This window comes from Marmota flaviventris, chromosome 1 (genome assembly GCF_047511675.1).
Source record: "Marmota flaviventris isolate mMarFla1 chromosome 1, mMarFla1.hap1, whole genome shotgun sequence".
Classification (NCBI taxonomy): domain Eukaryota; kingdom Metazoa; phylum Chordata; class Mammalia; order Rodentia; family Sciuridae; genus Marmota; species Marmota flaviventris.
In genome coordinates this window covers 22,722,901-22,736,921 of record NC_092498.1, presented here as the reverse complement: position 1 = coordinate 22,736,921, position 14,021 = coordinate 22,722,901, and the positions used below count along the sequence as shown (strand labels likewise).

At 38.0% G+C, this 14,021-nt stretch overlaps 1 protein-coding gene across 2 annotated transcripts in view; it reads left to right on the top strand.

The window, feature by feature from the left end:
• Window positions 1-14,021, top strand: part of Mkln1 (muskelin 1) — a 327,824-nt gene that overhangs the window by 162,309 nt on the left and 151,494 nt on the right. The window contains exon 1 of one of the 2 annotated variants that reach the window (XM_027950127.3): window positions 41-166. The exons of the other annotated variant lie outside the window; for it this stretch is intronic. Coding sequence (XP_027805928.2) covers window positions 69-166 — 98 coding nt within the window. The 5' untranslated portion in view covers window positions 41-68. Of the gene's footprint in view, window positions 1-40; window positions 167-14,021 lie in introns of those variants that run through there. 2 annotated transcript variants of the gene reach the window in all.

Sequence of the window (14,021 nt, the reverse complement as noted above, 5' to 3'; positions counted from 1 at the left end):
AGGCCCCGCCCCCGCCCCGCCTCCCGGCACGGTCGGCGGTCGGTGGCGGCCGCTACGGTGCTGACAAGATGGCGGCTGGTGGGGCTGTTGCTGCGGCGCCCGAGTGCCGGCTTCTGCCCTACGTGCTACACAAGTGGAGCTCCTTCTCCTCCACCTACCTTCCCGAGTAAGTGCCAGGCCCTGGGCTGGTGCTGTCCCGCTCGAGGGCGTATCTATGGCTGAGCAAGGGGTGCAATAAAGGGTAGTTAAGGCGAGAGGCCCAGGCGGGGCCTGTGAGGGGGACGCGCGGCCTTCGGAATCTCAGTCCAGCCGCCCAGAGCGCAGCCCGCCGCGGCCCAGGAAGAGGCCAGGGTCCGGGGAACGAGCACGGGGTGGCGGCCAGGCGTGTGGCGGTCCGGGTCGGGCGCAGGGGACGCGGGAGCCCGGCGCTGCGCCGAGATTGGGGGGTCGAGGCTGCCGAGGTCTTGGGGCCGCGGCCCGGGGCCAGGGCTGGACTCCGGGGCTCTCGGGGGCCGGCCCGCGGGTGGACTGCTCCGGACGCGCGGAGTCGTCCCGGGCCGGCGGCCGGGGACCGTTCGGTCGTTTGCTGCCGGGACGTAGAGTAGACCTGAGGAGGTCACTAAAAGTGATTAGCTCAGGAGAAGTGGGCGAAGTCACGGGAGGCGGAGAAGTTGTGGACTCGGAATCCCCGCCAGGCGCGGGGAGAAGTTGTAGGACTGGCCAGAGGGTCTCTCTCTCTCTGTCTCTCTTTAGACTGGAAGTTCTGAAAAAGAGAGGGAGTGGGGAGGAGGGACCTTGCAGAAGAATCCCAGCACGTTAAGGCTCATTAGAAGATGAATGTGTAGAGACCCAGCACTTTCACCGCCCAGGAATTCAAATGTAAACACAGAAGTCTGGCTTACTGACCTCCATGAATTTGACTTTTAATAGCCACTAGTTCTGGAGCCCTGATTTAGGTGTTAAAAAAGACATACCTTGTATCACTAGCCTAAATTTTTCTGTAGCAGATGCCTTCTTTTCCGTAACCAGTTCTGTCTTTAGCTTATCTTTGGGAGGAGCGGATCTAACTCTAATTCTACATGCAGATGGAGAATCGGCCTAGTAAGGCTTAAGATCTCTGCACATCTTGAAGAAAAATGCTGGTGATATCCCGTGGACCGTCACCTCACATGCCCAGAGATGGTTTTTTGAACAAAACAAGTAATTAATAATACGTTACTAAACAAATAGAAGGACGGGATCTGTGAAACATACTCACAAAGTTTTCTACTTATATATTTCAAAAATTCTTCACATATCCCTTAATTTGATTTCTCTAGTCAGGTGGGTCAAGAATTTCAAAAGGAAGGTGTACCTAGAAGAATGTAATTCTCTTGACTGCCAGCCCATCCTCCTGTCAAGAGTTGGCAGTTAGGCATTCAGAAGGATCTGCCTCAGTGGAAGATGCCAAGTGACCTGTGGTCTTATCTGGCCTGTGTTACCTATTGGTGGCTGCTGCATGGCAGTGTCCCTGATTGATGCTAGAACCCAGCTTTCAGTTTGAGGGTGAGCCAGGTAAACACTCTAACCCTCAGCTGAAGTTGAAATGTGTCCATAGGTACTTGACCTCTGATTTTCTGGGCCAACTTGTTTTTGCATCAGCATTTTCTATATTCAAGTTAGGATCACAGACATTTGGGGATTGGGTGGCATTGTTTGATCTAACACCGGTAAAGATGTTTTTCTGGCCTCAGGTAGGATAAGTTTAGAATCTCGTTCCTTTAAATGTCTGGTCTCAGATAACTTCTTTTCTAAACATAACTTTTTTTCTAAAAATGTCTACATAACAGATAACTCAATTTATCAAGTTATCTGTTATGTAGACATTTTTAGAGTACATTTTAAACAGCAAATGATTTGGTGAATGGCAACTTTAATCTGACTTCTGTCTTGTTATTCTGGCTTTTGATTTGAAGTGTTCAGAAACTAGTTTTAGAGAAGGCAACTGTTTGAAATTGGAGGAACCTATCAGTATAATTTTCTCAAGTATATTGATAGAAATAGTATTTAATACACACACACACACACACATATACATATATATATATATATAAAACTTGAAAATATTCTCATATACTGTGCTTTATTTAATCTTGATGATATTCTGTTGGTAGATATGGTGTAGTTTTTATTGTAAAGCAGTAAACTATTTTAACTGAAAAAAAATAAAGAAGAGTAATCTGAACTTTTTTTTCTTTGAAGGAGCATTAGTTGAGTTTTATGGATCTTGAATTTGAGCTTTTTGTGTCTGCTCTGTTGGTGTGTGCCATGCCTAAATTGTAACGCTCTTGGTTCTGAACTTCTGTTAGAAACTAAGAATGGTATACTTTATATGATAGAAAGTGGATGAAAGGATTTGACTTTCCATTGCCCTAAAATTCCCTCTAAGGACAATTGCTGTATCTTTACTGGCAGTGGAAGTCATCTTAAGGACCTTCCTAAATAGGTCTCATTTTAGGTGTAGCCATTTGTTGAAATTGTTCAACAAAGTAGCAAACTTTTTTTTTCCCCTATGAATTTGGGTTTTTGGGGTGTGTGTGTGTGTGTGTGTGTGTGTGCGTGACAATAATATGACAATGACAAAATGGTAAACACTTATAATATACCTTTCATAAACTCTGAACATACTAGGTATTTTAACTCGTTTGTTCCTTGGGAGGTTAAAACTTGCCTGAGTTCGTATATCTCAGTGAAATAAGGATATGAATCAGGCAGTGTGGCTCCACAGTTGATGGTCTTAACCATGGTGCTTTACTGCTTCTGCACAAAGGTAGTGAAATCAGATATTTGAAAGAATTCTTATATTGAAGTCACTTGCATTTAATGGTAAAGACATGAGAAATTGTGAAAAACAATTCCTATCTCTATTTCTTTATTAGGATTTAGAATTTCCTTCCTTCTCTCATAGGTGGAAAGAACAAACATTTTCTATTTTAACTCTTTAGACTTACTTGGATCTGAAAAAACGTTAAAGCTTGGGGCTGGGGATGCGGCTCAAGCGGTAGCGTACTCGCCTGGCCTGCGTGTGGCCTGGGTTGGATCCTCAGCACCACATACAAACAAAGATGTTGTGTCCGCCAAATACTAAAAAATAAATATTAAAATTCTCTCTTTCTCTCTCTCTCTCACTCTCTCTTTAAAAAAAAAAAAAAAAAGTTAAAGCTTGTTTAGTTACAGATAGCACACTTGTACTTTGAAAGTAATGAAATAGCTTGAGTTTCCCTATATTTTACTCTTTTTTTCCTGAAATTTATACCTAATTTGGGAATTAAGAAATATACATTTATTTAAATGATAATTCATAGAATTAAATATCACATGATTTCCCATTGTGTATTTGTGAATGGCTGGTTTCTGAGATTGTTGCTTGTTAAGAGGTTTTGAGGTCAGATAAGTTTCTGAGAAGTCTAGCAGTATAAAAATATCTTAATATGGAGGACTTTCTCCCTTCCTTCCTCCCCCCACCCCGCTTTGATAAGTAATAGCTTTTAACATCAGTGCACTTTGGGAAGATCTTTCTCTTAAAAAATTCTTGTGTGAGCTAAGTATGGTGGTGCACACCTGTAATCCCAGCTACTCAAGAGGCTGAGGCAGGAGGATCACAAGTTTGAAGGCCAGCCTGGGCAACTTAGTGAGACCCTGTCTCAAAGAGGGCTGGGGATATAACTCAGTGTTAGAGCGTCCCTGGGTTCAATCTCCAGAAACTCCCCAAAAAGTTTTGTGTGAGGCTGGGGATGCAGCTCAGGGAAGAGCAATTGCCAATATGTCCCAAGATGTTCAGAGCCCTGAGTTTAATCTTGTGGGGGTGGGGGGAGAGCTGGAGGAGGGAAATTTTTTTGTTGAGAAAATAGCTGTTAGGCTTGTTGCTGCTTCTTGGAATGTATGTGACTTGACTGTGCAATTGTAAGACTTTGTCTTTGGGTTTTAGCTTAAGCTTTATGACGATGTACCTATATATTTCTTTGTATTTGCTCTTTTTGGGGTTTCTGGCACCTCTTGGAGTCAGTGATATGACTCTCATCACTTTTGAAAAAAATCTTGACATTTCATAAAATATTGTTTCTCTTCTATTTTTTCCTCCTTTACTCTGTGATTCCCAATTAAATCAGTATTATACTTTCTGTCCTGTCCTATATGTCTCTTATGTTTTTTTTTCTGTAATTTTTTTCTCTTCTTGTTCCATCTGGATAAGTTTTGCTTGCCTGTGTTTTATTTATTTTTATTTTTGTGGTGCTGAGAATTGAGCCCATGGCCTTGTGCATTCGAGGCAAGCATTTTTCCAACTTATCTATATCCCCAGCCCCCTGTGTTTTTTAAAATTTATTTATTCTAATTTGTTATAAAAGACAGCAGAATTCATTTTGATTCATAGTGCACAAATGGAGCACAGTTTTTCACTTCTCTGTTGTACACAGAGTAGAGTCACACCATTCATGTCTTCATACCTAGGATACCTAGGATAATGATGTCCATCTCATCCCACCATCTTTCCTACCCCTATTCCCCCTCCTTTCCCCTCCCTCCTCTTTGCCCTATCCAGAATTCTTCCATTATTTGCCTGTGTTTTAGTTCACTAATTCTCTATTTCAACTCTGTCCAACCTGCTTTCAATTCTTGTTTCTTAATTCCAATTATACTACTATTTAGTTCTTTAATTTTTATTTGATTGTATGTAAATAGCACATGTACTGAGAGCCTTAACTGTGTTTGTATCTGTAGATACTCCAGTCTCATTTTCTATAGCATTGCTCAATGTAGTATTCTGAAATAATAAAGATATATTTAACCCCCCCCCCATCTCTACATGACCATCTTTCATGAACATATTAATCAAATCACTTTAAAGTCTGTCTGAAGACTCCAGTGTCTGGACCACCTGCAGGCCTATTTCCATCATCTTTTTTTCTTTTGTTTTTGTGTCTGTTATGCCAAGCAATAGTTTACTGTTATTATTATTTGGCAACTTTTGATGTAGTAGCATTTTATCAATAATTTTAGATACAATTATAAATTACAATGATAGATTATGTATCTTTAATGATATTCTGCAGAGAGGATTGCCCATTTTCAGGCAGGCAGAGAGAGTAGATCACTTCAGTAGTCAAGGACTGAGCTGACTTCAGATGGGGCTTTCGGCCTTATTAAACTTGTCTCTAAAAAAGTAAAATACACACACACACAAAAAACAAAAACAAAAACAAAAAAAAAACAAACAAAAACTTGTCTCTAGTTTGCTTTGAACGGTAGCCATCCAGTGATACCATTTGAAAGACTGGGTGTTTTTAGGGTTTCTCTAGCTTTTTTCTTTTCAGCCTCATGAGAGTTTAAAAAGCTTCTTTCTTTTAATTGCTTTCTGCTGGCTTTTTTAGCCTCTTTATCTGTGTGGTTTGAACATTGACAAATGCCTCAAGGAAAATTTGTACACAGTGTCAGATTTGTTTCTCTCTGCATTCCTTCATTGTGGGACCTTGACCCCTCAAGATGTCATGGGTATCATGGCAACACTTAACTACCAACTTTTGTACCCGTACCCCTATGAAATTGCCAATGCTTGCTGACTTCTTTACCCCCTGGTTCTTTCCTAGCTTCTCAGCCAATTGTCCTGTGCCAATAAATAGGTGGAAAGACCTGACAGGGAAAACTGCACAAAATGGGAAGCTCCCTCTATTCAATGAGTTCCTTCCGCACCTTAAGTCTTAGCTGCCTCAGAAAGTTTCTGATACCTTACAAACAACTATTCTATTTCTAGGAGGAAATGTTGGTCAGAATACCTAGGCTATTCTGTGGTACTCAAAAAGCAGAATTCTTTCCATATTTAGTGTGTCTTGTAAATCTGTAAGTTGCTCATGGTTATGTTAATATAATAATGTCAGACTTGAGTACTGAATTTATTTGGGTTCTTATTCAGTTTTTCTTCATCTTGCATTTGGACATCTGAACTGTCTATTCCTGATACTTGATGGGAAAAATTAAGGGACATAAATAACACGTTGTTAGCAGTTTTTTAAGCAATAAGCAGTTGCTTATTGTCTAAGAGTTAAAATGAGATTTTATTTTTGGTTTGGCTGGTGACCTGCAAATCTCTTTTGACACTTATGAGGTCTAAAAATTGAGAGTTAATCTTTGCTATAAGTTCATAGTATTTTCCCTTCCTTGTAATATGATTTTTACATTAACCTATGTCTTTATTAGAACTTTTTTAAATTTATTTTTTACATACATGACAATAGCGGAATGCACTACACTAGTTTATTAGAACTTTTGTGGTGGGAGTACTATATTTATGTGAACACATATGTTTAGAAGGAAGATAATTGTGTGTTTTTTTTGGAGGGGGCTTGTAAATGTTAGTATTTAAATAAAGTATCCTTTTATTCCTTTAGTATATCTGATTATTGTCAATGTCATGACTGGTATTTAGCATAGTCTGTATCACCTGTGTATTTGTTGTTAAGGAAGTTGTCTTCTATAAAGAAAAATGCTAATTTACTTTCAGCAGCCTTGGATATGTCTCCTTTGTCCTTCCTTTCATTGTCCTTGTTCTTTCTCTTCCCTCTTTGATTGAAGTAGTTCCATTAGGAGAGCTATAGAACCTAATTCCGAAGTGGCATTTTTTAAGGAAATTCTGTCTGACCTTTCTTCCCCAGTGAGTCTGATATCTATTTCTAGAGATTAAATGCTTTCTTAGTAATGTGTACCTGATATTTTATTTCTTGCAATTTGCAATTATGCATATTGTATGTTACTTGACTAATAGCTATCCCGCAACTAGACCACAAATTCCATGGTGAGTTTGGAATCCACTCCCCATCATTGTAGTTCAAGCATTAAATTTTTTAGATAAATAAATGAGTGAATTAACTAGCCATTTTTGTTTATTTTTCTTTTTTAAATATAATTTTGGTTTTGGGACAGAGACATATATTAGCTAAGTTCAAAACAGAAAATAATTTGTAATTTTTCAATGTATTCTATAAATTTTTCATGTTTTTGTTCTTTATGTTCCTTTATCTTTGTTATCCATATATATAAACAGATGGATTGACTTTATACCTTCAATTTTGTTTGTTTTGATGGTGCTGGAGATTGAACCCAGGGCCTTGTGCCTGCTAGGCAAGTATTCTACAAACTGAGCTATGTGCCTAGCCCCCTCATACCTTCATTTTCAAGGATCTCTCTCCATACTTATCGATGTATATACTTAATAGAACATACATATATGTACACATAATTTGCTAAGCAGTTTATGCTCTGGAACTTAGTTGATAGTTGATGTGTTTTTTTTTCCCCTGAAATTTATATTGTTTGTTTACGTGTGAAATACTGAATAGGTGATAATTTTGGAAGGGATCACACTTGTTTATGAGCTGTGGTACAAACTGAGGCATAGATTTTTTTTTTTTTTTTGATTGAACCCAGGCGTGCTTTACCATTGAGCTACATCTTTGGCCCTGTTTATTTAGATTTTAAGATTGCCCAGACTGGCCTTGAACTTGCAATTCTTTTTTGCCTCAGCTTCCCAAGTAGCTGGGATTACAATCATATACCACCATACCTTGCAGAGCCATAGCTTTTTAAAGAGCTAAAAATAACTTCTAGTTTCTTCTAGAGCTTCGAATTTCAGATGATTGAATATTCATATATCCTAGGTCTTTGTTTCTATTGAAATCTCCATTTTTAACAACCTGCAATGTCTGGCAGATTTTGTTTTTTAATTAGTTTTTATTGATACATTGTGGTATTTGAGTTGCAATTATGGCTTTTCAACTTTCTGGCTATCTTTACTTTAAGGAAAGTATTGGGTGCCAGCTGACTCCAGGAAATAGCCATGCCTATTTGAAGGTAGGAGAGAGAGAATCTAGCGATTAACTACTTGTATATATAATGATTCAGTGTAAGGAAGCAAAGGTGAAGTTCAGAATGATAAAAGTAGTAAAAACTACAGAATGTAGAAGCAAAGTTCAGAGGCTGGTGCTTCTACTGTTGAGTAGAGCTTGAGGGGAGACCTCTTTAAAGAGATAAATGAGCTTTGCCTTCTTTTATATACAGATGTAATTTCTTTTTTTCTTCATTTCTTGTTTCATTCATTCTTTTGTGTGTGTGTGTGTGTGTGCGCGCACACACACACACATACACACCAGGGATTGAACCCAGGGGCACTTAACCATTGAAGCATATCCCCAGCCCTTTTTTATATTTTATTAGAGACAGGGTCTCACTGAATTGCTTAGGACCTCTCTAAGTTGCTGAGGCTGAGTTTGAACTTGCAGTCCTCTGCTTCAGCCTCCCAAGTTGCTGGGATTACAGGGGTGTACCATCACACCCAGCTCATTCATTCATTTTTTATTTTTTTGTGATATTGGTGACTGAATCCAGGGCCTTGTGTATGCTAAGCAGGTGCTGTATTGCCGTGCTATACCTACAGTCCAGTTCTTATTTTCTAAATGCCTTTTCTTTTGATATTGCTCAAAGTTTTAAATATTATTTCATTTTAGCAAATAACCAACTTTATATTCAAACAAGAAAAAATAGAGATTGTGTGCATTGGAATGATTTGTTTGCTTGGTTATAAACACAAATTACAAAGGATCTTATATCTCGTTTGTGAGTTTGAATTTTTTTTTGGAAAGTGGGGAACTATCAAGTTATCACTTTTAAGTAGAAAAGTGATCTGAATAAAATACCTCCATGGCTTAGAATTTTACATTTTTAATATTCTTAAGACCTAATAATTTCAGTTTTTAGTAACTTTTGAGCATCTTCAAATTGGGGCTTGCTTATCCTTGGGTGTACATTAAAGCATTCAGTTTCTTGAGTTTTATTATTCTTGTATATTATGTATTAAAGTTGATCTGAGAATTTGGCTGTGCCTATGTTCTTCCTACTCCAAAGTGCGATCCATTTACCAGTAGTATTGTGGTCCACTCACCAGTAGTATTATTATTACTTAGTGCTTAGAAATGTAGAATAGGGCCAGGCATGGTGATTTGGTATTTTACGTAATCCCAGCAATTCAGGAGGCTAACATAGAAGGATTTCAAATTCAAGGCCAGCCTCAGCATTTTAGACCCTCAGCAATTTGGACAGCCTGTCTCAAAAAATAGAAAAAAACTGGGAATGTTGCTCAGTGGTAAAGCATGCCTGGATTCAATCCCAAGTACAAAAAAAAAGTGTGTGGTTCTAGGTTCCTTTTTTTTTTGGTGGTCATGGGGATTGAACCCAGGGTCTTGTGCGTGCATCAGTTCCTTATTAAAAAGAAATTAAAAGAGGAATTAATCAACTTGTCATTTGGTAGATAAGTATTTTTTAATGATAGCTTATTATGCAACATCTGACATGTAATGCAGAAGGTAGTAAAATTAACAATATGAACAGAAACTTTCTATGCATTGATTTATTTGAGCAAAGTTTCATATTTTATCTATAAAAATGAAAATAATAGTGATTTAATGCTGAATCCCATTTTATTCCAACAGTGATATTTATCCATATGTATATTTGTATATATGAGTGTCTTGGAGAATCATTTCTAGTACTATTTTGCTGTATATTTAATCATTATCTGTCAAAATTTATAATATATTATTTTGATTAACCTGTATGCTATGATATTGATAGTAGTGTCTAAATAAAGTTTTTTTGATCGTTTAGAATCTCATACTCAAAACCAAAAGTTAACTCTTTTTTTTTGGTACCAAGGATTGAATCCCAGGGGTGCTTAATCACTGAGCCACATCCCAGCCCATATATATATAAATGTTTATTTTTTGTTGTAGTTGGACACAACTATATTTTTATGTGGTGCTGAGGCCGAACCCAGGGCCTTGCACTTGCTAGGCAAACGCTCTGAACTCCTGATTCTCCTGCCTCAACCCCAATCCTCCCTTTTTTATATTTTATTAGAGACAGGGTCTCTCTGAGTTGCATAATGCCTCACTGTTGCTAAGGCTGGCTTTGAACTTTTGATTCTCCTGCCTCAGCCTCCTGAGCCGCAGGGGTTACAGTTGTGCGCCACCGGTCTGGCTCCCCTTTATTTTTAAATTTTGAGACAGGATCTCACAAAGTTCATTAGACTGGCCTGGAGCTTGCAATCTTCCTGCCTCAACCTCCTGATTTTCGTGGGATTACAGGTGTGGCTACCACATGTGTAGCAGGGTAATGCTTTTTGACCTGGATGTAGGACTTGAGTGAGACATAGCTGAATTTTAGCTTTCAGTCTTCAGAGTGATTATCTGAAGATAATCAAATATAGTAGCTCTGCATCTTCTGACTAATAGTAGATCTAAAAGAGATCAGAAAAAGAAAAAAGGAATAAAATGGAGAAAAATTTCTCTGAGGTCAAAAACACTTCAGTTAATTTGTTTGAAAAGGCCTGCTGAATGTCAAGAAACTGAATGCAAAAATATCCACAGTTTGTAAAGTGTGCTGTGATGTAGAAACCTGATGCTAGAGAAATTGCTCAAGCATAGGAGCTGGGCATAGGGTAGAAAAACTTGTATTGTAGGAGCCAAGAACCAGAAAAGCCACGTTGCTACAGGAGTCTGCAGGACAAGCATACTTGAATTAAGAAGCAAAACAACAACAAAACAATGTCTTTCAGTTCCTGGTATGACTCTACTGACCCCTCTGTTGACAAGGCATAATATTGTGCTACCTGGCAAAAGAAAAATACTTGAGGGCTCAAATACATTTTCAAAAAGGGTGAATTTAGTTGTGAGAGTCAATAAATCCATAACTGACACACCTGTACATTAGCTTTTGATGTGATTTTAAAAGCTATTTTCTCAGCATTTAATTTATACTTAAACTGGTTAAATTTACTTAAGTGTCTGAAGTTTTCTTCTTTTGAACCATTTGATGCCCATTATTGTTTTAATTTGATCAATATTATTATTAAGCTTTCATATTTTAATTTCCCATTATTATAAAATATTAGGGATAGTGCAATAAAATATTTTACACATTGTTCTGGATGCAGTGACACACACCCCTAGTCCCAGCAACTCAGGAGGCTGGGAGAATTGCAAGTTCAAGGCCAGCCTCAGCAACTTAGGGAGATCCTGTCTTGAAATAAAAAATAAAAAGGACTGGGAATATGGCTCAGTGGTAAAGCACCCTTGGGTTCAGTCCCCATTGCGTGCGCGCTCGTGCCTGTGCCCAGACACACAGACACAGATTTTTTTTTAAAGAAATTGCAATAAAGGACAGTGAAGTAAAGATAAAGATGGAAATTAATATGTAGGCTGCCTCGTGGGACCATCATAGTATAGTAGCATAAACTATTGGTTTATCAAACAACCTAAATTTAACAAAGGAAAGGCTCACTTAAGATACTTAAATGTGAGTTTTCTGAAAGTTGATTATCACCTATAATATACTTGATTGAAAAGTTATTACTAAACTCATATATTGCCGAGAGCCATCCGTGAACTGTGTGTGAACTATAAAGCAATGTGGAAGCCATTAGGCAGGAAGGCCTGGGATTGGCAACTCCCAGTGGCTACCCTGCTGGTTTCAGAATGCTTGGTTCATGTGGCTTCCTACCTAGCTTGATCAAAAGTTCAGCATAGGACTGGGGTTGTGGCTCAGTGGTAGAGCTTTTGTGTAGCACATGTGAGGTACTGGGTTTGATCCTCAGTACCACGTAATATATTTTAAAAAATAAAGTTAAAAAAAGTTCAGCTTAGCATTGGAGATGGGGTGACCCATTGGAGACACACAGCCTCTAGGAGCTGGATGTGGCTTGCCAAAATGCCAATCAACTTGTTTGCTTCAAGACCCCTGCCACACTGAGAAGCAAGAACCCCAGACTCCTCCTGCTGAAACCTCATTCCTGGCTTTGAGGTACTCCCCCTTAAATAAAGAATCGGAGCCATTTTTTGTCCTTTGGTTCCAGCTCCCATCAGGCCTGGAAGACCTGTTAGGTGCTCAGCTTATGTAATTTCTGGCTTTGTCTCTATTTCTTACTAATTAGTTAAGAATTTCTATATCTCTGGTGGCTCACTCCTCCTGTGCAGGAATCTACCCCTGTGGGGTGTTGGCTACCCTGCAATAATATATATTAATTTAAATAGTCAGAAAAGTACTCCAGATTCATAGTCAATGAACTGTAATGTGATTTGCCATATATCGTACTTTTCAATAATCTATACGGAGAGCATTAAAATGTAGAGACTAAGGGAAATTTCCCCTATATCCTCTGAAAGTTTGCTGGAGTAGACTTGAGAGATAAAAATAGGAGAAGCAGCATTTAAAAATCAGTATGGAGGAAAATCACAGGAGTGTGATTACCCAGTGGCTCAACATTATTCAACTATATAAGAAACTTATATACTCCAATTTTATAGGGCAGGATGGGGAATATAGACAGTTTCATTAAGTAAATATCTTTGGGTTAGTTAATATTGGTTTGATCTCTCATTAATATAACTTAAATTACTGTGTTGTACTGGGGAAAAAGTTCTATCTGGTACAAAAAATATGGAAGAATTGAGACAGTGTAAAATAGTGGAAGCACTGGATAAGGACAGAGGAGCTTTCATCCCAATTCTGTACCAATTAATTGGTAATTTTAAATCAATCGTTTAGCTGTTTCTGTATTCCCATACAAATGAGGGTCTAGATACTTATGATCTTTTGGCACAGGATACAACAGAGTTGATATTACAGAATAATTTTTAAAAGGCAGGTATACCCCACCACACACACACCAGGTGCATGTGTGTGAGAGACTCAAACTCTATTAAACTCAACTGTTGCCCAGCAAGGATATTTTGAGACTTTGATGAAGTCAGAAGATGATAGTAGTTATTTCAGTAAATTTATTTACATATAAATGTAGCTTTGGGGAGTGCTTGTAAAATTTGATCTTTTAAATTTTTAAAATTCCTCTGTGTATATATTGTTATTTTGTCTGAGGTTTGAAGAATGTGTGTTCTAAGAAGTAAACCTTTCCTAGATCACATCCAAATTTAATAATCTTTGCTTTAGGTGGAAAAGGGTAGTTTTTAGTTTTGAATTGTAATCTTAAGGGCCAGTCATTTGATTTCTGAAAACATTAAGCCTTCTGAGATATTCAGTAAATGAGGACTATTTTTATCTGAATGTTTTAGCAGATTTTTTTTTTTAATATACTAAGTCATCTTAGTGAGCTTTATAGTTTGTTTTTTGGCCAGTAAGAATTTCCTTATCTTCTTCTTCCTTCTGTTGAGGAATGTTTATTTTGTTGTCATTGTCTTTTCCCAGTGGTTGCTCTTAATCATTTGTGTGGAGTATGTACCTAGGTTTGTGTTCCCAAAGTACTTTGAGTCTGTAGAGATAATTGCTTAGGTGCAAATATTTTCAAGTGTTTGGGGATAATAAGCTGACTTGAGTTTTGTTTCATATGTTAAGCAGATATTGCAGTGGTCTGCTGTTTGCTAGGCCATTAGTGTCCTATTTTTCTCAACTTTTATCTGCACCTACCTGCTTTTCTTTTTTTCTGGTGTATTTTAAAGTAAATGTAAGTTATGTTATTTCATTCCTAAATACCTAAGTATTTAGGACAACATCAAGATAACATTATGTTAACTCTTGCTTCATAACAAATCACAGCAAATTTAGTAGCTTTAAACAGTAAGCATTTGTTATCTCATAGTTTATGAGAGTTTGGGTAGAGATTAAGGGATCCTCTGCTCTAAGTCTGTTATAGACTATAGTCAAGATGGCTGTTTCATCTGAATCCTTGAATGGGGAAGGATCTGCATTCAAGCTTATGTGGTTGCTGGCAGGATTCAGTTTCTTGCAAGTCCTTGGTCAAAGGCTGCCTTCAGTTTGTTGCCATATGGGCCTCTTCAACATGGAAGTCACAGTTTTATGTACACTAGGCCCAGAAATGATATCTTGTCACCTTTGCCATTGTTCTAGACTGTCAAACACACAAGGGAACGAATTATACGAAGGTGTAAATACCAGGAGAATAGGGATCATTTAAAGCCATCTTT